The sequence below is a fragment of the Hypomesus nipponensis genome, chromosome 19 (genome assembly GCF_054491055.1).
Source record: "Hypomesus nipponensis isolate SF chromosome 19, ASM5449105v1, whole genome shotgun sequence".
In the NCBI taxonomy this organism is placed as follows: Eukaryota; Metazoa; Chordata; class Actinopteri; order Osmeriformes; family Osmeridae; genus Hypomesus; species Hypomesus nipponensis.
The window spans coordinates 688,683-713,816 of record NC_140379.1 but is presented as its reverse complement, the minus strand read 5'-3'; the positions used below and the strand labels follow the sequence as shown (position 1 = coordinate 713,816).

General features: G+C 51.0%; 2 protein-coding genes and 3 non-coding genes across 9 annotated transcripts in view; all 5 read left to right on the top strand.

Annotated features, from left to right (window-relative positions):
• The window catches only part of lrp4 (low density lipoprotein receptor-related protein 4), a 74,711-nt gene extending 71,342 nt beyond the window's left edge, over positions 1-3,369 (top strand). For 4 of the 5 annotated variants that reach the window (XM_084681849.1, XM_084681850.1, XM_084681846.1 and 1 more), the window contains exon 38: positions 620-3,369. In XM_084681849.1, the coding sequence (XP_084537975.1) occupies positions 620-976 (357 nt within the window). In that variant the 3' untranslated portion in view covers positions 977-3,369. The remainder of the gene's footprint in view (positions 1-619) is intronic. The other variant, XM_084681851.1, reaches the window with a different exon arrangement.
• A 504-nt stretch (positions 3,370-3,873) lies between these two features.
• On the top strand, positions 3,874-24,178 carry LOC146246473 (cytoskeleton-associated protein 5-like). Its single transcript, XM_084682207.1, is given in 43 exon segments — positions 3,874-3,973; positions 4,680-4,756; positions 5,068-5,261; positions 5,490-5,696; positions 5,939-6,252; positions 6,667-6,767; positions 7,081-7,194; positions 7,315-7,419; positions 7,555-7,644; positions 8,013-8,177; positions 8,371-8,499; positions 9,650-9,771; positions 9,974-9,984; positions 9,987-10,219; positions 10,296-10,388; positions 10,546-10,731; positions 10,868-10,962; positions 11,104-11,161; positions 11,317-11,442; positions 11,675-11,814; positions 11,904-12,078; positions 12,188-12,301; positions 12,381-12,509; positions 13,045-13,239; positions 14,942-15,053; positions 15,249-15,349; positions 15,482-15,589; positions 15,688-15,837; positions 16,649-16,852; positions 17,640-17,775; positions 17,855-18,048; positions 18,566-18,741; positions 18,873-19,034; positions 21,174-21,306; positions 21,756-21,926; positions 22,138-22,322; positions 22,435-22,507; positions 22,590-22,778; positions 22,900-22,995; positions 23,106-23,177; positions 23,352-23,505; positions 23,577-23,671; positions 23,914-24,178. Coding segments are annotated over 42 exon segments (5,835 nt in total). The 5' UTR covers positions 3,874-3,973; positions 4,680-4,699; the 3' UTR covers positions 24,085-24,178.
• On the top strand, positions 15,880-15,992 carry LOC146246476 (small nucleolar RNA SNORD67). The gene has a single exon (XR_014734351.1). It is a non-coding gene; the product is annotated as a small nucleolar RNA SNORD67 (small nucleolar RNA).
• Positions 16,899-17,010, top strand: LOC146246475 (small nucleolar RNA SNORD67). Its single transcript, XR_014734350.1, has one exon. It is a non-coding gene; the product is annotated as a small nucleolar RNA SNORD67 (small nucleolar RNA).
• LOC146246474 (small nucleolar RNA SNORD67) lies at positions 23,695-23,807 on the top strand. The gene has a single exon (XR_014734348.1). It is a non-coding gene; the product is annotated as a small nucleolar RNA SNORD67 (small nucleolar RNA).
• Positions 24,179-25,134: the final 956 nt, after the last annotated feature.

Genomic DNA, 25,134 nt, shown 5'->3' with positions numbered 1-25,134 from the left:
CCCTAATCCAGCCCCCCTAATCCAGCCTCCCAAACCCAGCCCCCCTACCCCAGCTCCTCTAACCCCAACCCCCCAGCCCCCCTAACCCAGCCCCTTTAACCCCAACCCCCCAGCCTCCCTAACCCAGCCCCTATAACCCAGCCTCCCTAACCCAGCCCCTATAACCCAGCCTCCCTAACCCAGCCCCTATAACCCAGCCTCCCCAACCCAGCCCCTATAACCCAGCCTCCCTAACCCAGCCCCCCTAGCCCAGCCCCCCTATCCCCAGCCCCCCTATCCCCAGCCCCCCAGCCCCCCTATCACCAGCCCCCCAGCCCCCCTATCACCAGCCCCCCTATCCCCAGCCCCCCAGCCCCCCTATCCCCAGCCCCCCAGCCCCCCTATCACCAGCCCCCCAGCCCCCCTATCCCCAGCCCCCCTATCCCCAGCCCCCCAGCCCCCCTATCACCAGCCCCCCAGCCTCCCTAACCCCAGAGCAGCATGAGTAGTGTGTGAGTGATGAGAGCCTGCTCTGGAACAGTCCTTACTGCACTTGAGGTTCCCCCATGGTGCCTTGTTCCAACACGGCCCACCAGACTAACCCTAACCCTAACCCACACTGACTGTGTGGTCCATGCAGGGGGGCGTGGATGGGGGCTACAGCAGTGAGAAGATCCGCATCGTGGAGGGAGTGTGTCTGCTGTCCAGCGAGCAGCTGTACTGGGAGGACCTGAAGCAGCTGCGGCTGTCCCGGGGCGGCGGTCTCCACACCTGCATGCGCACAGACACCGTGTCCCTGCAGGCCAGCAGCGTCTCCCTGGACGACGGGGAGACGGAGCAGCTCCTGCAGGAGGAGACGTCTGAGTGCTCCTCCATCAGCACGCTGCCTCCCAGCTGCTCCACACCGCACCACCACGCCCCGGAACACGCCCAGCACAGCCTGCCCCACGCCAGCTGGACCACCGCTCGCAAGCCCTCCACGGAGAGCGAGGTGTGAGGAGGGCCCACGCCCTGCTGACCCCCGCACACACACTCATACACACTCATACACACACACCCATACACATACACTCATATACACACACACACACACACTCATACACATGTAAAAACATGCGTGCACACACATACATGAAAGAATACACATTTCTACACGCATACAAATACATGCGCACATACACACACAAACATGCACTTGGGCGCACACACATGCACATATACATACACAAAAACAGGCGCCTGCTTTAAAACATATATACATTTTACTGTAGACAGACCTCTAGACCAGTACATACAACTACATAAAAGAGTATTATTCTGTAGTTATGTATTAGATGATTCAGACATAAACACAAGTTAGAGGTACTATTACTGTAGGTACTCATACTGTACAAACAAACATGATTACAACTTTATTCAAACCTGCATACTTACAGTCAATACAAACCCCCCCCCCCCCCACACACACACACACACACACAAACCTGAAAACTTCTGTATCTCTGAGCTCTGGACTCCTCTCTCTCTCTCTCTCTCTCTCTCTCTCTCTCTCGTTCTCACACACACACAACTGTATTGTAAACACATTAAATAAATACACACACACACATTATTATCACATGATCTGCTCTCTGCTACAGTAACTGCTAACTCCTTCAAACGAAAGACTTCTCTACCAGTTCTGATCATGCTGGAACACAAATGCAAGAGACTTTGAAAAGGAACCGCAGAAAGACTGACATTTCTGGAGCCTTTCTGATGACAAACCCCTTTGAGCGAGAGCAGCTTCCTTGTGTATAACAGAAGCTTTTTTTAAACTTTTTTGACAAAGAAAAAAAAGAAATTGAAAAAAAAAAAAAACACATTGTACTCCTGGACTACATAACAGCAGCTTCCTATCCTAATGCCTCACATCGTCGCCTGTGTTTTCATGAACTCTATTTATGATTTTTTGTACTTGAGTGAGTTTGCTGATCTTAGGAACATTTATGCTTTAGAACTGTACTGAACGACTCAGTCATCCATGGTGATATTTATGACAGTGCCAAAGGGGGGGCTTCCACATGTCGCTTCCTTGCTCATCTCCTCCCAGTAACGGACATGCTGGGACACCCACGCAACCGCTGCACCTGTCCTTTAGGACGCTCGGTTCCCACCGCCACCAAGCCAACCTGGGACTCAGTATCCGCTACTCCCGACTGTATATGTGGTCCCTGAAGTCGCATACATTTGAAATCAAGAGTAAAAGATTAAGAAAATGTGTGTTGTTAAAAAAATATATCACTGCAATTATACCATCCCTTCTGGGGTGGACGTCTGTCTCCATGAAGTATAAGTGCCAAACATTTGTTTCGATTTTATTTTTCTCTGTTTAATTTATATTTTTGGGAGGTTTTTTAAATGTGTGTGGCATTCTTGTAAGCATTCTGATTAAAGTAGAGCTACCATATCTGAATCTGTGAAGCGGTGTGCACTTACAGTATGTTAGATAATCACAACACAGTGTATACCTAATACAGTGTCTTCAGTAACATACCGATGGCGTTTGGGATGATATAGCCTAAATTCAAATGCTTTACACCTGCTTATCTATAGAAGGGTTATAGCCTAGAAATGACCATTTATCCAGCATTTATTTCATTTAAGTTGCTTTTCTAGAGGACGGTGTGTTGAGAACCATCCATGTCTCTGTGATGAAGATAATGAGGGGGGAAAGAGTGTTACTGTGGACAGATGTCAGAGTTTTCAAACCCACTTGTCGTGAAGTAATTTCTTCTAGTTCAGCATCACGCTGATTCGCTGCTAGATGAGCACGAAGGCCAATGAGAAAGGGTCTTGGCAGCTACTTTCCCTGAAGTCTCTGACGATTGGCTGAGGGCGGGCATGCAGAGAATCAGATTAACAATCGTCGCACACAGTCCCACCCACTCAACTAAAGTTGCTAAACTGTACAGATTTACCATTCATACGCAGATAAAAGCAAACATTTGTATTTGTTGAAGATATTGTGTTGATTTTTTGTTGTATAGTCTTTTGTACAAAGGGATTTCAAGATTGTTTGACTTGTATTAATTGTACTCACTGGAGAAGATTTTTTTTTGCTGGATTATTGTAACCACTGTTTTCTAGTCTTGTAAATGATAGGGTTGATGCCAGTTATTTAATAGTGCTCTTTATGTTATGAAATATTGTTCACATATAACTGTTGTAAAGTTAACAAAAAGAGATATTTATGATTTCTTTGTTTGGTTGTCAATTAATGTGTAAATATGAAAAGACTGTTTATGTATTTCCATTGTAGTACTAACAAACGGTGTTGTGTGATATAGTAAACTACTCCTTTGCTATCTTTTAATATAAAATTGCATTTGCATTTCAACGAAAATATGACACTTTTGTACCCGATCTCTTCATTTAAAACACGAGACTGTATATAAAGATGGACGTCTCCACATCCACTAAACCTGACTAAACTTTGTTTTCACACATACATTTTTTACATATCTTTTCAACCTTTAAAACTTTTTTTTCTGACTAATTGTGTTCACAATTCAACATTTAATATGGATTATGTAAGGGCCCCGTCCATTATTGGATGTAATTGTAGACCTCGTCCGGCATTATCAATTATATAACGGACACCCCTGCAGCCAACAGAATCGAGTATTCACCCAGACCATGGTTATTATTACCAGCTTACTATTATTATTATTACTGCTACTATTATTACCAGTGTTATTCTTGTACTATGAATCAAAAGAGTGTTTGAAGGAGCTTTGATATTCAAAACATTAGAAATCCGCCTTCTCGTCTAATGAAACTCATTGGTGGGCTCGGGAGACATTTTGAATCGTCCAATCATAGTGCTCGCCTGTCTTGACCAATCAATGGTAAGTTCAGTAACTGCGTGCATTTTCAAACGAAAGGTGTGTTATTGTCAGCTGTATAACCCTGGAACGAGACACAATCACGACTCATACCCCTGAAAAAAAAGGTAAGTGCAATGCTTTATCAGCTGCAAATATGTTTATAAATGTGAAGAATGCTTTACATAATGCGTTTTAATTTTACGCAATGATATCGATGTCTAAGTTTAGCTACAGTACTAGGCTACACACTGCCGAGCTAGCCTAGCTAGAGCTACGAGTTGGCTGTCACGTTTGCTACTGAATTAATTGCTAGTTAGTTAGCTAACAATCTGAATTGTATCAGTATTGTCATTGAGCTGTTTTGTCTCTCTTCAACACCAACAGACCAAGAATACTAACTGAAGTGCTCTTAAAAGTTCGTGTCTGTTTAGCTAGGCATCTTTCGTCACGCCAGACGCAGAATACAGGTTTGGCAAGCTAGCCTCTTTGTTAATTACATTTATGTATTTATTTATTTAGCAGAAGCTTTTATCCAAAGCGACTTACAAGAAAGAAGTATCTAAATCAGTTACAACTAACCAACAAGTGCAACAAGTCCCTCAATAAGTGTCATTGTGTTCCTGGAGGAAATAAACTAATATCTGATCCAACAAAGCTTTCCCGGAACAAGTGCGTCTTAGCTTTTTCTTGAAGGTGGAGACAGTCAGTTGTCTGATGGAGGTGGGGAGATGATTCCACCATTGGGGGGCCAGACAGGAGAATTTATCTAGCTTGTTAGCTCGCCTTGGATCTGCTACATTTCCTCATCCCATATTTCCTTCTCTCTTCTAGGTAAAACGAGACTGGACAACATGGGTGACGACTCTGAGTGGATGAGATTGCCTGTAAACCAGAAATGCGAACACAAGGTGACTCAAGCTACTGTATACTGTGCAAAGTCTGAACTACTTAGCTATAGCTTCTAGCACTGTTATTAACTACTAGCGACATTACACAGTACTTGATTTGACATCAAAGCATTAGGCAAGAACGGTATATGGATAACTAAATACCACAAACTGTTAAACTCTCTTACAACCGTAGCTATTTTGGACATAATGATGGCTAGTGTAATGTTCGCTGCAGTCCATTATGCTAGTTACAGCTGTCTAATGTTAGCTACCGTTCGTTCTCTAATGTTAGCTACACCCCGCTAATCTGTCTGTTTATGGTGTGGAAGGTGTGGAAGGCCAGACTTCACGGGTACGAGGAGGCCATAAAACTGTTCCGGGGGATAGATGGCGAGAAGAGCCCGGAGTGGGACAAGTTCCAGCCTCTCATAGTGAAGTTTGTGACGGACTCAAACGCTGTGGCCCAGCTGAAAGGTCTGGAGGCGGCGCTGGTTTACGTAGAGAACGCTCACGTAGCTGCGAGGTGAGAGAGGGAGAAACTGTCTTATAAAAAATTATGGTTTAATAAATGTGTTGAAATGTGTCTGTTTGAAGGTGTGCAAGCCTTCCAATACATTTTCTAACAATTAGTATTGCTCAGTACACTGAAAGCCTGAATGAGAATTGTTGTAATGTAATGAATCTAATATAGCTTAAGCTACATCCATCCCCAGTTCACTCCGTGGCTGTCTGGTTGTGTCCATCCCTGCAGGACTGCAGGGGAGGTGGTGAGCGGAGTGGTCTGCAAGGTGTTTAACCAGCCCAAGGCCCGGGCCAGGGAGCTGGGAGCAGACATCTGCCTCATGTACATAGAAAAAGAAAAGGCAGAAGCTGTCCAGGAGAATCTAATCAAAGGTCTAGAGAACAAAAACCCCAAGATGGTGTGTGGCTGTGTGGAGACCCTACGCAGAGCTCTGGGGTAAGTGGCTCTACAGAGCCTGTTTGATGGAAAACTGTATTTTATAATTCAGGGGAAAAGGGTGAGACGCCTTTTTGGATGCAGCTTTTAAATGTAATCTTCATGCTTAACGTTTGTGGGGAGCAGACAGATTTCCCCTTTTCAAATAGTGTAGACATGTGAAATGCCAGCTACACCCCGGACACGCGCATCCTCTGATCATGTACAACATTCAAACACTCATGTGTAATGCTTTCCCCCAGTGAGTTTGGGTGCAAGACGGTGGGCCTGAAGGCTGTGGTGAAGGCGCTGCCCCGGCTCTTTGAGTCCAGAGAGAAGGCAGTGCGTGATGAGGCCCGAGGGCTGGCGGTGGAGGTGTACCGCTGGATCGGGGGCGCGCTGCGGCCCGCCCTGCAGGGGGTCAGCCCGGTGCTGCTCCGGGAGCTGGAGGAGGAGTGGGCCAGACTGCCGGCCACACCCGCCACACAGACGCGCTTCCTGCGCTCCCAGCAGCACCTCCGGGACGCCTCGCTGCAGCAGCACCAGCAGGCTGAGGCAGGGACTCATCAGGCCGATGGTAACCATGATGATGATGATGATGATGATCGTAATAATACGTGTTCATAGAGCACATACAGAGGAGGGATTCGAACCTTTGATCTGCAGTCAAATGCTCTAATGCTGGTCTGGACCCGTCCACCAAGAAAGCTGAAGGTCATGTGTTTTCTCTCTCCTTCCTGCGCTCTGCTCTTGCTCTCCTCCCCCTCTCTCCTCCCCCTCTCTCTCCTCCCCTCTCTCTCGTCCCCCTCTCTCTCCTCCCCCTCTCTCTCCTCCCCCTCTCTCTCCTCCCCCTCTCTCTCCTCCCCCTCTCTCTCCTCCCCCTCTCTCTCCTCCCCCTCTCTCTCGTCCCCCTCTCTCTCGTCCCCCTCTCTCTCGTCCCCCTCTCTCTCGTCCCCCTCTCTCTCCTCCCCCTCTCTCTCCTCCCTATCAGGTGTGGGGACAGGACAGTGTGACCCTGAAGTTGACCCCTTTGAGCTCCTGGAGCCAGTAGAGATCCTCTCCAAGCTGCCCAAAGACTTCCACGACAAGATAGTGAGCACACTCCACACGTCCTGAACCAGCCCTCATGCACACGCCACACGTCCTGAACCAGCCCTCATGCACACGCCACACGTCCTGAACCAGCCCTCATGCACACGCCACACGTCCTGAACCAGCCCTCATGCACACGCCACACGTCCTGAACCAGCTCTCATGCACACGCCACACGTCCTGAACCAGCCCTCATGCACACGCCACACGTCCTGAACCAGCCCTCATGCACGTCTGTCTAATGTTGGGCCCTGTGTGACGGGAGCTCCAGAGCTGGCTCATCCATGTCCCCTCTGATTGTGTGACTCTGCAGGAAGCCAAGAAGTGGCAGGACAGGAAGGAGGCGCTGGAGGCCCTGGCAGGGCTGGTTAAGAGCCCCAGGCTGGAGGTTGGAGACTATGGGGATGTGGTGCGAGCGCTGAAGAAGGTACCAGGTTGTCTGTCTTACCTGCTCAGGAACATGTTTATATACTTCCTTGTATGCAGACGTAAGTCTTTCAACCTCTCCCAGAAAACCTGGTGACATTTTTATTTGTGTGTGTTGCAGGTCATTGCTAAGGATACAAACGTCATGCTGGTTGCTCTGGCGGTGAAATGTGTCTCTAGTCTGGCTTCCGGGCTGAGGAAGAAGTTCAGCACCTATGCTGGCCATGTAAGTATCCACACCACAACCAGGCTTGCTACAGTCTGAAGAGGGGGAGTGTATTTACCTACTACCGTGTAAAGCTACCGTGTAAAGCTACCAGACTAGGAGTGGTCATGTGACATGTGTGGTGTTCTCTTCCAGGTGGTGCTGACGGTGCTGGAGAAGTTTAAGGAGAAGAAGCCTCAAGTTGTCCAGGCTCTGCAGGAGGCCATGGATGCCATCCTCCTCACGGTGTGTGTGGGTTTGTGTGGGGGGGTGTGGGGCGGATGTGGGTGTGTGACTTAAATGAACTTTCCTCGTGGCTCTCTGCCTCCCCTCTTTCTCACCCATTCATCTGTCTCTACCTCTTCCCCCTCTCTGTCTCCTCCCTCTTTTATCTCTCTACCCCCCATCTTTACCTCTCCCCCTTCTCTCTACCTCGTCCTCTCTACCTCCCCCCTCTCTCTAACTTCTCTCTACCTCCTCCCCCTTCTCTCTACTCCTCTACCTCTCCCTCCTCTCTCTACCTCTCCCTCCTCTTTCTACCTCCTCCTTCTCTCTACCTCTCCCCCTCCTCTCTCTACCTCTCCCCCCTCTCTCCACCTCCTTCCCCCTCCCAGACCTCTCTCCACAGTCTGAGTGAGGATGTTCTGGCTGTGATGGACAACAAGAACCCTTCAGTGAAGCAGCAGGCCTCTCTGTTCCTGGCCAGAAGCTTCCGTGCCTCCAGCCCCTCCTCCCTCCCCAAGAGCCTCCTCAAGCCGCTCTTCGCTGCTCTGATCAAGGTGGATATTCAGGAACACTTTTTCACCTAAACTACAGACCACCAGTTATAAAATCTAACCCCAAAAAAACATAGTATTGTGTAAAAATTGACAGTAGCATTTTTTCCTTCTGTAAAACCTTAAAAACGTTTTTACTTACCCCCCCCTCCCCCCCCATCCCCCCTGCCGAATCTCCTGTCTTCCCTCATGGCAGCATGTGAACGACTCTTCACCTGAGGTGAGGGACGCTGCTTTCGATGCCCTGGGCAGCGCCATGTGTGTGGTGGGGGAGCGGGCGGTCAACCCCTTCCTGGCAGACCTGGACAAACTGAAAGTAGACAAGGTAACAGCAGCAAAAAAACATTCAAAGATTTTCAAGTTTAATCTCCTTACATGTATTACTGGTAGAGGTGTGAATTGAGACTGATCTTCCGATTTGATTACGATTATCATGTCAGCAATTCGATTCAATTACTAGATGCGTCACGATGCATCAAATAAATGTTTCCATTAAACCAATATGATATTTGACTTGACAGAATGCATCAAGATACTGTATAGTTCAATATAATACAGTTTTCTATATTAATTATTGACAAGACGCTGTGACGACATGCCACGCTTTAAGACTAACTAATATGCACAATTCATGATTTCATAAAGGCAAAAGGTTAACATTGAAATCATAATAATCATAGTTTTGGCTCCAACAGTTATATTTTCATCCAAAAATACAAGTACGTTGTAGTAAGATATAAATCATCTTTATTATTTAACAAAGTCTGAACACAACAGATAGCATAGTATTGAAAACCGAGTTGCATCAATCCTCGGAGTTGCTGCCCGCTGAGTTTGCGTTATCCGCGGCAGGTGTTGCTAGCAACTCAAGATGGACACGGCTAACGTGATTCCTAAAGTTGGTAGTGTTCCCAACGTATTTCATTTTGGTGCGACAGGCTTTGCATATCGCATGTGATGTATCCAGTTCGTGCTTCCCAGCCTGTTGGTAAAATCGGAAATTAAGTTCCATATCTCACCGTTTAAAACGCCTGGAGCGTTTTTAAGGACGATCTCACAACCACACTCAGTCATTTTGTTGAGGCACATATGCGAATCGCGACCAATGAACTCAGGTAAATGAGACCCAGATGAGACTAGAGTCTATCATAGGTTTACATGAAACGGGTTCGGCTACTGAGTATGTTATTTTTCATTTGAATGTTTATGCCGCGGCCGGAAAATTAATGAGCGACATCATTGCGTTATAATTGATTATGGTCGGCCACTGTATTGATGCAGAATCGTCCATGTCCGCATCGCTATGCATCGATTATTCGATTAATTTCAACACCTCTAATTACTGGTGCAGGTTTAAATACAATTTCAATGTCTATTTAAATGATTCAGTTAAACTATTTCAGCGTTCAGTCAGACTGTCCCTTGTAGTACGTTCTTGCTCCTCCTGTCACTAAACCTGCCTCCTCTCCCACCAGATCAAAGAAAGTGCTGGGTCGTCTGGAGGGGGGAGGAGGAGAAGCCTGTCAGTAAGACCGTGCCCCCCACTGGGGTCCCTGCCAAGACAACACGGCCCTCCAACAAGGCCCCTGCATCCCAGGTGTGTGTTCAATGAGCTGCTGCATCGGGAACTGTGTCTTAGGCACAAGTTTTAAATTTGTTATATAAGTAAATCTTTTCTGATAGACTTTTGCAGAGGAGGAAAACATAATTTAAAAATAATTTTGGGTGTTTAAGACTTTTGAAAAGTATCACCCAAAACTTAAGTAAACACATGTGTTTTTCATGTCTGTGTATTGCAGCCCGCTGGGGGTCCTGGGAAGGCCAAGCCAGGAGGAGCAGCAGGAGGAGGAGGAGGAGGAGCAGGGAAGGGGAGGAAGCCGGCTGTGCCCAGGGAGCCGGCTGTGCCCAGCGGCCCGCAGGAGTCTGAGCTCTCCCTGGAGGAGTGTGAGGAGCGGGCCACAGCAGTACTTCCTGCTTCCTGTGTGCAGCTACTGGGCAGCGCCAACTGGAAGGAGCGTCTAGCCAGCATGGAGGACTACCTCCAGGTACAGCCCCTCTCTAACTACGCTGATGCTTTAACCTCAAGGAAAGGGGTTTCTTATGTTGACCTCTGCCCTCTAGGCTGTGGAGCAGATGGACAGCGGCCAGATGCCCTGCCAAGCGCTGGTCCGCATGTTGGCCAGGAAACCCGGCTGGAAGGAGACTAACTTCCAGGTACCCTCTCCTTCTCCCTCCTCTCGTCCTCCCTCTGCTCCTGGAGCTGTGGGAGGGACATGCTCACAGCAGGGGTCCTGTCACACATCTCAGTGCTCTGCTGCGGGTTGTTTTGGGTGCTGTTGGTGTGCTGGTGGTTGCTAACGTGTGTTTCCAGGTGATGCAGCTGAAGTTGCGCGTGGTGGAGGCGGTGGCCCGGCGGGGCGTCTTCTCGCGGGTGGCTGCGGGGGCCGTGCTGGTTGTACTGGTGGAGCGTCTGGGTGACGGCAAGTGTGGAGGCTCTGCCAGGGAAGCGCTCAGCGCTGTAGCAGAGGCCTGCAGCCTGGCCTGGACCGCACAACAGGTCAGATACCCTCCTCCCTACTCAACAACTCACACAACATGTATCCACCCCCCTCTCCCTGACATCGCTTGTCCCAGGCAACTTTCTCCTCTGCTGTCAGTGCGGAGTGAGTGATGGGATGTTACTTGTCGTCCAGGTTGTGTCGATGGCGCTTGCCCAGAAGAACCCTAAGAGCCAGTGTGAAGCTCTGAGCTGGATGGCTGGTGCCATGAAGGAGTTTGGGTTTGCAGGGTAAGATTGGCCCATACCTCAGGGCCTTGTCCAGACTTGGCTGTTCCCCCTGCTCTACTGAATGCAGACATGGACTCTTTTTCTCAATTAGCTTTGTCTTTGTGTCCCGTCCCGTCCCGTCCCCCCCCCCCCCCCCGGCAGGATCAATGTTCAGACCCTCATCATCCACATCAAGACGGCGTTAGGAGCCACTAACCCAGTGGGTGTTTGTCCTGCTCTGTTAGAGCAACACCGCGAGACGCGTCATCTGATCACACAAGGGTTCCTCTCCTGTCTGTTTACCTGATCCCATTCACCAAGGTGTGTTTCTCTCTCTGTCTTTGTCTCTCTCTCTCTGTGTGTGTGTGTGTCCAGGCTGTGAGGACGGCTGCCGTGGCCCTGCTCGGGGTGATGTTCCTGTACGTTGGCCCTCCCCTGAAGCTCTTCTTCCAGGAAGAGAAGGCAGCGCTCCTCTCCCAGATAGACGCAGAGTTCCAGAAGGTACCGTCTCCTCCTCACCCTGCTCACGACTCTCAAACCCCTCTTCCCCCGTCTGGACACAGACTCTAGGGAGATCCTGATCGTCTTCAGAACTTTTTGAAATGTTGAGTGTTCCTGAAGCCTCTAGGCGTGTGACTAGTTGGGGTGAAGGTGACAGTAATGACTGGTACAGCCTGTCTGACTGCTGATGTGATGGTCTGTCTGACTGCTGATGTGATGGTCTGTCTGCCAGATGCAGGGCCAAAGTCCCCCAGCTCCTTCCAGAGGCGCCCCCAAGAGGCCTGGAGGTCAGGATGAGGAGCAGGAGGAGGAGGATCAGGAGGAGGGGGGTGCTGGGGTGCTGGTGGATCTCCTCCCTCGTACAGACATCAGGTGGTGCATCTCGTCTCACTAAAAAGGGTTAAGTGTTGTGTTTCTGTTTCGTGCCGTTGGTGATGGGAGTCGTCTTTCTCCTTTCCTAGTGGTCAGATCTCTGCGGCCATGCTGTCCAAGATGGCCGACAAGAACTGGAAGGTCCGTAAGGAGGGTCTGGACGAGGTGGCCGCTGTGATCTCAGAGGCCAAGCTCATCCTGCCCAGTCTGGGGGATCTGCCCGCGGCTCTGAGGGCCAGGCTGACTGACTCCAACAAGATCCTGGTGAGAGAGGGAGGGAGGGTGCCTCTGCCATAGGACCATCCAGCAGGAGTGTGATGGTGGGGTGTGGGTGATGTAACGGTGTGTGTGTGTGTGTGTGTGTGTGTGTTAGGTCCAGCAGACTCTGTCCATCATGCAGCAAATGGCCTCTGCCATAGGCCCCGCCCTCAAACAGCACATCAAGACCCTGGGAACCCCTGCCATTACTGTCCTGGGAGACAGCAAGGTATACACACTCACACAGTCACACACACTCCTGTCCTGGGACCGCAGGGTAACCTGTCTGGTGACGGCTGTGTCCTCAGGTGGGCGTGCGTGCGGCAGCGCGGGCCACACTGAGCAGCTGGGAAGAGCAGACAGGCTTCAGGGCGTGGCTGGAGGGGGAGGAGCTAGCTGCAGAACTGGGGAGGGAAAACCCCTTCCTCCGCCAAGAGGTAGGTGTGTGTGTGTGTGTGTGTGTGTGTGAGAGGTGTGACATGTCCTCTACCCACCTCACTGACTTTCTTCTCATCCTCTCCTTTTACTGTGTGTGGAAAAAAATTGTTGGAAAATGTACAGAAATTGTTTAGAAATCCCGACAAATGAGTTTCGAAAATATGTATTTTTTTCCAGTTTCAAAGGGTTGACAAACGTTTCTAAATGCTTGTTACCTTTGTTTTAATCTATATTTTGGCCCTGATCTCTCTTCCTCTCCTTTTACTGTGTGTGTGTGTGTGGGGGGGGGGGGGTCCCCCCCCAAAAGTTTCTAAAGTTTGAAAAAATATGTTCAAATTTGGTTTTTAACCTTAAGAAGAAAAAAAGAGGAAAACAAATCTGAAATATTTTCCAACAAAAGTTGGCATCCCTGATGAGGACTCGATTGTGCTCTGCTGTCATCTTTGTAATCAAAGAAGGTTAACTCATTTTCTGTCCTTCCAATCCACCTCAATCCCGATCTTGTGTGTGTGTGTGTGTTGCTCCCCCCTCCAGGTCCTGGGCTGGCTGGCTGCCAGTCTGCCCACCCTGCGCTCCGCACCCCCTGACCTCCAGCTGTGCGTGCCCGCCCTGTACGCGTGTGCTGAGGACAGGAGCCCTGACGTAAGGAGGGGGGCTCAGGAAGCTCTCCCAGCCTTCATGACTCACCTGGGCTTCGACAGGATGAACAAGGCTGCCGCCAAGCTCAAGGTAGACCCAGGCTCAGGGTAGACCCAGACCCAGGCTCAGGGTAGACCCAGGCTCAGGGTAGACCCAGGCTCAGGGTAGACCCAGGCTCAGGGTAGACCCAGGCTCAGGGTAGACCCAGGCTCAGGCTCAGGGTAGACCCAGACCCAGGCTCAGGGTAGACCCAGGCTCAGGGTCAGGGTAGACCCAGGCTCAGGGTAGACCCAGGCTCAGGGTAGACCCAGGCCCAGGCTCAGGGTAGACCCAGACCCAGGCTCAGGGTAGACCCAGACCCAGGCTCAGGGTAGACCCAGGCTCAGGGTAGACCCAGACCCAGGCTCAGGGTAGACCCAGACCCAGGCTCAGGGTAGACCCAGGCTCAGGGTAGACCCAGACCCAGGCTCAGGGTAGACCCAGACCCAGGCTCAGGGTAGACCCAGGCTCAGGGTAGACCCAGACCCAGGCTCAGGGTAGACCCAGACCCAGGCTCAGGGTAGACCCAGGCTCAGGGTAGACCCAGACCCAGGCTCAGGGTAGACCCAGGCTCAGGGTAGACCCAGACCCAGGCTCAGGGTAGACCCAGGCTCAGGGTAGACCCAGGCTCAGGGTAGACCCAGACCCAGGCTCAGGGTAGACCCAGGCTCAGGGTAGACCCAGACCCAGGCTCAGGGTAGACCCAGGCTCAGGGTAGACCCAGGCTCAGGGTAGACCCAGACCCAGGCTCAGGGTAGACCCAGGCTCAGGGTAGACCCAGACCCAGGCTCAGGGTAGACCCAGGCTCAGGGTAGACCCAGGCTCAGGGTAGACCCAGACCCAGGCTCAGGGTAGACCCAGGCTCAGGGTAGACCCAGACCCAGGCTCAGGGTAGACCCAGGCTCAGGGTAGACCCAGACCCAGGCTCAGGGTAGACCCAGGCTCAGGGTAGACCCAGGCTCAGGGTAGACCCAGACCCAGGCTCAGGGTAGACCCAGACCCAGGCTCAGGGTAGACCCAGACCCAGGCTCAGGGTAGACCCAGGCTCAGGGTAGACCCAGACCCAGGCTCAGGGTAGACCCAGACCCAGGCTCAGGGTAGACCCAGACCCAGGCTCAGGGTAGACCCAGACCCAGGCTCAGGGTAGACCCAGGCTCAGGGTAGACCCAGGCTCAGGGTAGACCCAGGCTCAGGGTAGACCCAGCCTCAGGGTAGACCCAGACCCAGGGTAGACCCAGGCTCAGGGTAGACCCAGACCCAGGCTCAGGGTAGACCCAGACCCAGGGTAGACCCAGGCTCAAGGTAGACCCAGGCTCAGGGTAGACCCAGACCCAGGCTCAGGGTAGACCCAGGCTCAGGGTAGACCCAGGCTCAGGGTAGACCCAGGCTCAGGGTAGACCCAGACCCAGGCTCAGGGTAGACCCAGGCTCAAGGTAGACCCAGGCTCAGGGTAGACCCAGACCCAGGCTCAGGGTAGACCCAGACCCAGGCTCAGGGTAGACCCAGACCCAGGCTCAGGGTAGACCCAGACCCAGGCTCAGGGTAGACCCAGACCCAGGCTCAGGGTAGACCCAGGCTCAGGCTCAGGGTAGACCCAGGCTCAGGGTAGACCCAGACCCAGGCTCAGGGTAGACCCAGACCCAGGCTCAGGGTAGACCCAGGCTCAGGGTTGACCCTGGTGTGTGTGTGTGTGTGTGTGCGCGTGTGTGTGTGTGTGTGTGCATGTGTGTGTGTGTGTGTGTGAGATCTTCAGCCAGCCTCCAGAGACCAGGTGGTGGCTCTTCTGGAGAAAGCCAGAGTTGCCATGGCAGCAAAGGCTCCCCCAGCCAAGCCTACTGCACCTCCTCCCCCAGCCAAGCCTGCAGGTTGGTACACACAGACAGACAGACAGACAGACAGACAGACAGACAGACAGACAGTTCTCTCCACTAGTCTGGTAAAGTCTGACTAGGAGAACGTTATGGATAATAACAACATGAGCAAACATAATAATAACGCATCAGAGGTTACCCCTTGTAGAGGATGTTTATAGTGGAGAGTTGTGTTCTGTCTCTCCCCAGCTACCAGACCCAGCCAGCCCTCCAGGAGACCCAGCCAGCCCTCCAGTGAGGAGCCAGAGTCCAGAGCAGAGCCCAGACCCAAAGCAGCCGCCAAGCCCAAGGTGGGTCATCCTGTCAACTTGCTGCTGTGTGGATACACACACACACACACACACACACACACACACACTGTCCCCTGGGAGGGAGCAGTCAGCAGGCCCTGGCTGGTCAACGTCTTGTGCTCTGCCCTCCAGGTGCATGCTGGGAAGAAGGCAGCAGGGAAGGCCAGGGAGGAGGAGGAGGAGCACTCAGGACCCATCTTCATCCTGCTGCCTGGGGGCAAGGAGCTCCGTACCAGCAAGGTGTGTGCTTCTCCTGTGTGGAGGTTAGCAACCGCTGCATGAAGACTGACTGTCTCTGTGTATCCGTCTGTCTCTCTCTCTCTGTCCTGGTGAGTCAGGTGCTGAAGTGGAGCTTCCCATCCCCTCGGGAGGAGCATGTGGAGCAGCTGAAGGTTCAGATGTCTCCCTGTGTGGCTCGCTGGATGCTGGAGGAACTCTTCCACCAGGACTTCCAGCACCACATCAGAGCCATCAGCTGCATGATCGAGGTCCGTGCGCGCGTGCGCGCACACACACACACACACCAAACACGTGAGAGTGATGAGTTGCACCTTGATCATGGGGCAGGTTGCTGTGGCACCAGCTCCCTGACCCGACTATTACTGGGGACACCCCCGTGTGCACAGGGGCCATCTGACTCACACTAGTCCATAGGCTATAACTTACAGAACAGTTCAAATCTAGGCTAGCAACTTTTTCACTTGTTTTTGCAAGTTCTCTGCTATCTGTCAATAATTATTCCTGCAAATATGCTGTCTATAGTGTATTAATATGCTGTCTATAGTGTATTAATATGCTGTCTATAGTGTATTAATATGATGTGAGGTTCAGATATGTTTTATAAAAGTTGCAAAAGGTTTACAAAATATTTTGGGGGGAAACGTTCAGGAAAAAAAAAAGAAAAAAAACTTTTAAAGTTTTTTTTTTTTTATGGTTAAATAATGTTTTTGATGAAAGATTCTAAAGGTTGTAAAAATATTTCTGAAAAAACTAAGAAAAAAAGATTTACACCATTTTTTGGGGGGGGGGATAAAAGATACAAAAGTTTTTAAAAGGTGGATAAAAGTTTTGAAAGGTGTGTTTTTTTTTTTAAGGTTTACAAAATATTTTGATAAAAGGTCGAAAAAGTTTTCGAAGGCTTCCCATCTCCTGTAAATAAAGTATATTATCAGTTATAACTAAGTTTGAAGCTGCTAACACGCTAACACTTTACTTACACATTATTGAGTTACTTAATGTAGTAGTTAAACTAGATCTCATCAAGCTGGTAACTCGATCCTTGTACGTGCTGAACCACAGCGCCTGGAGCAGGAGAAGGAGGCCATGGTCTCCTGTCTGGATCTGCTCCTCAAGTGGCTCACCCTGAGGTTCTCTGAGACCAACAGCAGCGTGCTGATGAGGGCAGTGGACTTCCTGAAGCTGCTGCTGCCCTGCCTGGCCCACATGGGCTACCACCTCAACGAGCTGGAGGCCTCAGCCTTCATACCCTACCTCGTCCTCAAGGTGTGCTCTCACGTGCTGCACACACACACACACACACACACACACACGTGAGAGTGATGAGTTGCACCCTGATCAGGGGGCAGGTTGCTGTGGCACCAGCTCCCTGACCGACTATTACTGGGGACACCCCCATGTGCACAGGGGCCATCTGACTCACACACACCAAGCTTTTAGATGGTAACTCATGTCCAACTAGGCTTGCTAATTGTTTGTGTGACTGACTGTGTCTGTGTGACTGTCTGTGTGACTGTGTGACTGACTGACTGTGTCTGTGTGACTGTCTGTGTGACTGTGTGACTGACTGTGTCTGTGTGACTGACTGTGTGACTGACTGTGTCTGTGTGACTGACTGTGTCTGTGACTGTGTGACTGACTGTGTGACTGACTCTGACTGACTGACTGACTGTGTCTGTGTGACTGACTGTCTGTGTGACTGACTGACTGACTGTGTGACTGACTGACTGACTGTGTGACTGACTGTGTCTGTGTGACTGACTGTGTGACTGACTGTCTGTGTGACTGACTGTGTCTGTGTGACTGACTGTGTGACTGACTGTCTGTGTGACTGACTGTGTCTGTGTGACTGACTGTGTGACTGACTGACTGACTGTGTGACTGACTGACTGACTGTGTGACTGACTGTGTCTGTGTGACTGACTGTGTGACTGACTGTCTGTGTGACTGACTGTGTCTGTGTGACTGACTGTGTGACTGACTGTGTGTGTCTGTGTGACTGACTGTGTCTGTGTGACTGACTGTGTCTGTGTGACTGACTGTGTGTCTCCAGGTGGGGGAGTCTAAAGACGGGGTACGTAAGGATGTGCGGAGCATACTGAGCATGCTCTGTAAGGTCTACCCTGCCAGCAAGATCTTCCCCTTCCTCATGGAGGGAGCCCGCTCCAAGAACTCCAAACAGAGGGCTGGTGAGAGACACAATCAAGTAAAGCCAGACTTCCGAAGGTGCTGCTCCAGACAGCAGTGTAACTTCTCGTGTTCCTTCAGAGTGTTTGGAGGAGCTGGGGTGTCTGCTGGAGCTGTATGGTCTGATCGTGTGCCAGCCCAGCCCGCCGCGCTCTCTGAAGGACATCGCCGTGCACATCAGTGACAGGGACGCCTGCGTCCGCAACGCAGCCCTCAACACCATGGTGGCAGTCTACAACGTCTGTGGAGAGCAGATCTATAAGCTGATAGGACACGTAAGCTGCTACTGCCCTGTCTGTCTACCCTCTCCTCCTACTGCCCTGTCTGATCTACCCTCTCCTCTCCTACTGCCCTGTCTGATCTACCCTCTCCTCTCCTACTGCCCTGTCTGATCTACCCTCTCTTCTCCTACTGCCCTGTCTGATCTACCCTCTCCTCTCCTACTGCCCTGTCTGATATACCCTCTCCTCTCCTACTGCCCTGTCTGATCTACCCTCTCCTCTCCTACTGCCCTGTCTGATCTACCCTCTCCTCTCCTACTGCCCTGTCTGATCTACCCTCTCCTCTCCTACTGCCCTGTCTGATCTACCCTCTCCTCTCCTACTGCCCTGTCTGATCTACCCTCTCCTCTCCTACTGCCCTGTCTGATCTACCCTCTCCTCTCCTACTGCCCTGTCTGATCTACCCTCTCCTCTCCTACTGCCCTGTCTGATCTACCCTCTCCTCTCCTACTGCCCTGTCTGATCTACCCTCTCCTCTCCTACTGCCCTGTCTGATCTACCCTCTCCCTAGCTGTCTGATAAGGACATGAGCATGTTGGAGGAGAGGATCAAGCGTTCAGGGAAGAAGACCCCGCCAGTCCCTTCCGCCGCCCCGCCCCCCAAACAGGGGGAGGACAAGGCCCCGCCCCCTCACCCCAATGCCAGTCTGCTACGCAAACCCAGCGAGCAGCCCGCCAGCAAACTACGGTACACACACACACACCTTTGACAGACCTACCTCCTCCTCCTCAGCCAGGACTTCAGACCGAGGGAGATTTAAATTACTTGCATCAATAAAGGTGTGAAAGTTGATTCCCCCCCCCCCCCCCCCCCCCCAGTCAGATCCGGGCGCAGAGTGCTGAGCAGCAGGCCCTGCCCCCTCCAGCAGAGTTCAGTCTGGACGTGCATCTCCTGGAGCAGAATGGCAGCCCTGTCAGAGAGATGCCACAACTGTATCAGCCCAGCCCAGACCACCTGCAGACCCCTGCCAGCCTGCGGAGGTAACACACACACACGCTTGCAAACTAGAAGTGGAACGGTACATGTCTTCGTATTGAACCTTACGGTATGGGCGTCATGGTTCGGGGCATGAAATGACACGGTATAAAACTTGCGTGCATTTTAACTAATGTAATGCGGAACTAGACTTGAGGAGTCAGATGGCTGAGCGGTTAGGGAATCAGGATGTTACTCTGAAGGTTGCCAGTTCGATTTCCGGCCGTGCTAAATGACATTGTGTCCTTGGGCAAGCCACTTCACCCTACTTGCTTCAGAGAATGTCCCTGTACTTACTGTAAGTCGCTCTGGATAAGAGCCTCTGCTAAATGACTAAATGTAAACTACTGTTAGATACTTGTGTTCTTTAGTGACACCTAATCTGTTGCCCCACTATAGCTCTGAAGCTCTGATTGGCGCGCAGTGAGTCAGAGATAGCTAGCAGCACTAAGAGATAGAGGACCCGCCGGCCTCTTTAAGATCGCAAGTTTGGGAAAACGGTGTTTTACCAGTCAGTTAGCTACCGTAGTACAGGTGAGAGAGTGGTGGATAAGACGAGCACTGTGCAACACTGTGTGTCAGAGGGTCCGAATTAATGACATTATTTTAAAAGTGACCTTTAACATCGACTATGCAAAACACTTAAATGTATTTAACGTGATATTGCAAGCTCCGTCTGAGGTATCGGGCCAATGTTCGTCCCGCACTCGGTACAAACCTGCCACCTCTGACATCCAAACTGCCACCACTTCAAACAACGCCAACGGAAAGATAGCAATATGTTGACGCGGGTATCTTTTTACGTACCTGAGGAGTGGGTTTCACCGTACAGACCGGCTACATCTATGAACTACTTGTTCCGAGCAGGTGTTGTCAGTGAACAGGCTGTAAAACTGTTGGTTAAGTTACAGACACTCGTGAAAAAATGATGCTAATTATCTGGGAAACGTTTTCTAACAGCAGTCAAGTTGTCATTGTTTGTCAAACAAGTTGTGAATTTGTTGTATCATTAAAACAGGAGATCATGACTGCTCAAAGTGATGCTCGAGCTCCAGTGGTTTGCTCTGTAGTTGAACGTGACAAAAGACCGCAATGAGTGACTGTCACGCTCAATGCGTGACATTTGAGAGCCCTCGCAGTTGGCAGAGATGATTAGCAGAGCAAGAATAATCTGAACAAGGAACAGTAATCTTAAATTGTTTTGATAACAAAAATAATTATTTTATGCATCCATCTCTTTGGTTGACGAGTGCCTTAAAAAGCAAGTTGATCGTTTTTGTGAGAGAAAGTGATAGAGGTAGTGTAGCGTAAAATCTAGCGACTTTCCGTTACTTTGGCTATCTCCGTTTTAGTTTTTGAGCAGCAGAAAAATAACTAATTGTACATCTGTTGTCATAGCAGCCAATCATGTTAACTCGCAGTCAAGCGACGGTGCGTCATTGAAATCTGCGCTAAATAATAACAATTATTTGGGTTATTTGTTCAGCAGTTGTGGGATTGTTTGAAAGCGCCAGAAATTAGAATGTTTCTTTTGACAAAGTTTAGGCTTTGGCATTGAAGACAGCTACGCACCACACAAGCTGAGTTAAAATACATTATTTATTGTGACATTACTTACTGTACATGCAAGTCTTGATTTGCATGTATATGTGCTGCTACTAGTACACACGATACTCGCTGTGCAACAGCACATCAATGCACGTTGTATCCATGCGTCGTTGCTAAAGTGTGCTGTCGACGTTGTGACGTATGCTAGCACTGAGTACCCTTCGTTGACATAAGTCACTTTTTGCCACAAAAACTTTGTAACCTCCAATACAAGCAACGCAATCGAATGGATTGCAACAAAAACAACTGTCCAACTTCTCCTCCCTACAGTGCTTAACCAGCCTTTACATACACATACAAATAGGGCCAAAAAAATCACTGACGCAATCTGAATGTACATGTCATCTTCAATGCGCCGTATTCACTTGTAGAGGAACCTAGTTTGTTTTGATTTTCCCTCTGGTGTACCGAACTTGTAGCGACCTTGATGTCTGAACGCCTAGTGCAAACACACTCTCTCACACACACACACACACACACACACACACACACACACACACACACACACATCTCCTTCAAGAGTTTCTTTGTCTTAGTTTCCTATCCAGGCCCCGCCCACTCCCTGTGTGCCAGGAGGAGTTCCGCCCCAGCCCCGCCCACAGCATCAACCTGGTCATCTCCCAAGTGGCGTCTGGAGACATAAACACCAGCCTGCAGGCCCTGGAGCAGGTACACACACACCAGCCTACAGGTATCCACACACACACACCAGCCTACAGGTATCCACACACACACACACCAGCCTACAGGTATCCACACACACACACCAGCCTACAGGTATCCACACACACACACACACCAGCCTACAGGTATCCACACACACACACACCAACCTACAGGTATCCACACACACACACACACACCAGCCTACAGGTATCCACACACACACACACACACCAGCCTACAGGTATCCACACACACACACACACACACACACAAACACACACCAGCCTACAGGTATCCCCACACACACACACACACACCAGCCTACAGGAATCCCCACACACACACACCAGCCTACAGGTATCCACACACACACACACACACACACACACACACACACTAGAGCAGGTATGCACACACTCTCCTCACCTCCTCCTCCCCCCCCCCCCCCACAGATGCAGCAGGCCCTGCGGAGGCCCGGGGTGATGGAGGGCCTGTCAGACCAGCTCCTGCAAGTCTGCTGTCTGCAGCTCCGCCTGGCTCGCTCCTCTCACCTGGCCAACCAGCGCACGCCTCCCGCCCTGGTCATTCAGCTCTGCAGCCGCCTGCTGGACAGCATGTTCACGGTGAGGAGGGCTGTAGGGCTCTGGGTGGGAGTTTCCTGGATATCCAGGATAACCAAACGGCCATTTTGTTTTTTTGTAGCAGTTATGTTAGAGGAGCAGGAGACTGTATGTAGAGGTTCCAGCTGTTTACAGTAGGATTGCATCATCAAATCTGAGTGTTTTGGTTTTAGTACAGGGAGCTGTAGTTAACTCCCCCCCCCCCCCCCCCCAGCTGCTGGGCGTGCCCTCCCTGGCGTGCGAGGTGTCTGTGGTGGTGCTGAGGGAGGTAGTGGAGGAGCTGCTGGCTGTGCTGCTGGACCCCAGCGTGGCGCTGCTGGACCAGGGCAGTGTGCTGCTGGAAGCCAACCAGGTGCTGAGCTTGCTGCTGGAGAGGGCTGACCGTACCCGCATCGTCAGGTACCCTCTAATAATACCAGGTACCCTGATGCCTCTCGGGTGCCCTCTAATACCCCTCAGGCACCCTGGTGATCCTCAGGTCCCCCTAACGTTTGTGTGTGTGTGTGTTAAGCTCTCTGCTGGTGCTGATGCAGGAGAGTTTGGAGTCCTCGTCGACCTCCAAGTTCTCTGAGCTGGTCATGAAGGTGAGAGAAGGGAGTGAGGGGGGGGAGGACTGTGGAGTCCTGTTCTCAGTCATGTGACCTCACTGTGTCTCCCTGTGTGCAGTGTGTGTGGAGGGTGATCAGGTTCCTCCCAGCCTCGGTGGGAGACCTGGATCTGGACCAGACCCTGCTGGCACTCCACAACTTCATGATGGTGTTCACCAGAAAGCGTCTGCGAGGGCTGACCTCTGACCTGCCCTACCGCACCCTCAAAACCCTGCTGCACACCCTCTACAAGTGTACTGGCCCCCAGGTGCACACACACTCCAGCTGACACACACACACACACACACCCCCCAGCTTTCCGATGCATGGACACACACATTTTGGGGTTCACTGTGTGTGTGTGTGTGTGTGTGTGTGTGTGTGTGTAGATCCTGGAGCACCTGACCCTGGTGGAAGACAGGAGAGCGTCCGGTCTGGAGACTCACCTGAAGATGCTGCTGTCAGCAGCACCCAGAGACGCCTCAGTACGTACACACACACACACACACACACACAGGTCTGATGAGGACCCAGAGACGCCTCAGTACCCCCCCCCCCCCCCTCCAGCAGTGCTGATGTGACTGTGTGTCTGCAGCTGTACAGGGATAGACAGGAGAACATTCAGAAGATCTTCAACAAGATCACCTCCCAGGAGAACTGCACCCAGGTGAGGCTGTCGAGTGGAACCATCTCATCCATGCGTGTCTAGTGTGTGTGTGTCTTGTGTGTGTGTGTGTGTGTGTGTGTGTGTGTGTGTGTGTGTGTGTGTGTGTGTGTGTGTGTGTGTGTGTGTGTGTGTGTGTGTGTGTGTGTGTGTGTGTGTGTGTGTGTGTGTGTGCAGGGTCTCTCTGAGCTGGCTGTGTTCAGGCAGCACCATGCAGAGGTGGACCTGACGCCCCACCTGACGCCCCACCTGAGGGGGCTGCCTGCCCCCCTCCAGACCCTCGTACAGCACAGCCTCCACACACACTCCAGCAAGAGGACACCTGCTGCTGGTACACACACATACGCACCTGGTCCACACCAGTCCCTGCTGGTCCAGACTAGTAACCTGTCTCTCTTTCAGGTGGTCCCGCCCCCCAGCCCAGTGGAGGGGAGGAGCCTAAACCGTCTGAATACCAGGAGAGTGCTCTCAGACTGCTGCAGGAGAGCACCATCCAGGTACACACACACACACACACACACGTGAGAGTGATGAGTTGCACCCTGATCAGGGGGAAGGTTGCTGTGGCACCAGCTCCCTGACCCGACTATTACTGGGGACACCCCCATGTGCACAGGGGCCATCTGACTCACACACCATCTTGTTTAGTTGTAGGCTATAACACGCACACACTGCCGGCTGATTAGTAGGGATCAGGGAGTTAATGTCTATCTCCACCTCCTTTCCCCTGCTCTCCAAGGCCCCCCTGCTCTCCAAGGCCCCCCTGCTCTCCAAGGCCCCCCTGTCCTCCATCTCCATGCTCAGCCAGGCCTCCCACCTCCCGCCCCCCCACCAGGGCCCCCCCAAGCCTGCCGCCAGCAGCCTGGAAGACCTGCGGAAGAAACTGCAGCGCATCAAGGCAAACCACTAGCCCACACACACTAGGTGTTTCTTATGCTTGTCATTCTTCTGTGCTGTCAAACTTTTTGTAAATGTTTTTAAATAAATAAAACGGCTGTGACGTAGAGGTCTAGTCAGGGTGGTTTTTCTTAATTTGATCAAGGCATGGCTGTCATGTGCAAAATAGACCTAGCCAGAATGCTACCTTCTAAAGGGATATGTAATCTAAAAACTACCCAGTAGATGTGCATCGCAAGTTCGCAACAAAGTTGATTTTTTAAATGCGATTTGCGATTGTCTGAGAGCAATTAGCAGATTGTCTGAGAGCAGTTATTTAGCAGTCGGATTTTCGCATTTTGAAAGGAAGCGTCGACCACACCATAACCAGGCCTGCCTTTACATCCGTCACTCAACGTTTACACGTTGACCGATTCAAAACACTGATCTTTGTTTCCGGCAGTCGGGCAACACAGTATAAAACAGACAGTACAAAGTATAAACGGACAATGACTACAATTTACGTTTTCAGCAGCAGTTCTCAAAGGGGAGTTGCGGAATGTTCGGAACACCCACAGGCTGTAAGGCTGGGCTCGTCCACTAGGAGGCGCCAGAGGAGCGCTGGACAATGATGCGCCTCAAATCAAACCATTATTCTCTGCATGATGCATGGTCTTGTTTTAGTTTTCACAAGTCTATGGACTGGGTTGTTAATGTTAAATCCAAAGTGGGTAATTTGATGTTGAACTAGACAAATACATTATTCATGTAGGGGTAATGGTAAAGTGACACAATGCTATTTCAGAGCTATGCATTAATGATGGCGTCTGTGACGAGCGTGTTGAACCCTGTAATTGTTCTGACTCTACCCAGATCTCTGGCATTTGCTTTGAGTACGTTTTAAAAAAGACTTTCACAGAGCCATTCAAGGTCAGTAATGGTAGGCTACTTGTTTCTGTGTACACTAGGAAGCGAGATTTAACTTCCTTGTAACACGTCAAATCAAACGGCACCATCCCCACCTGCACGTCTGCCAGTCACCTCAAACAACCAACCCAACAATCACAGACCGCTACGTGCTCCG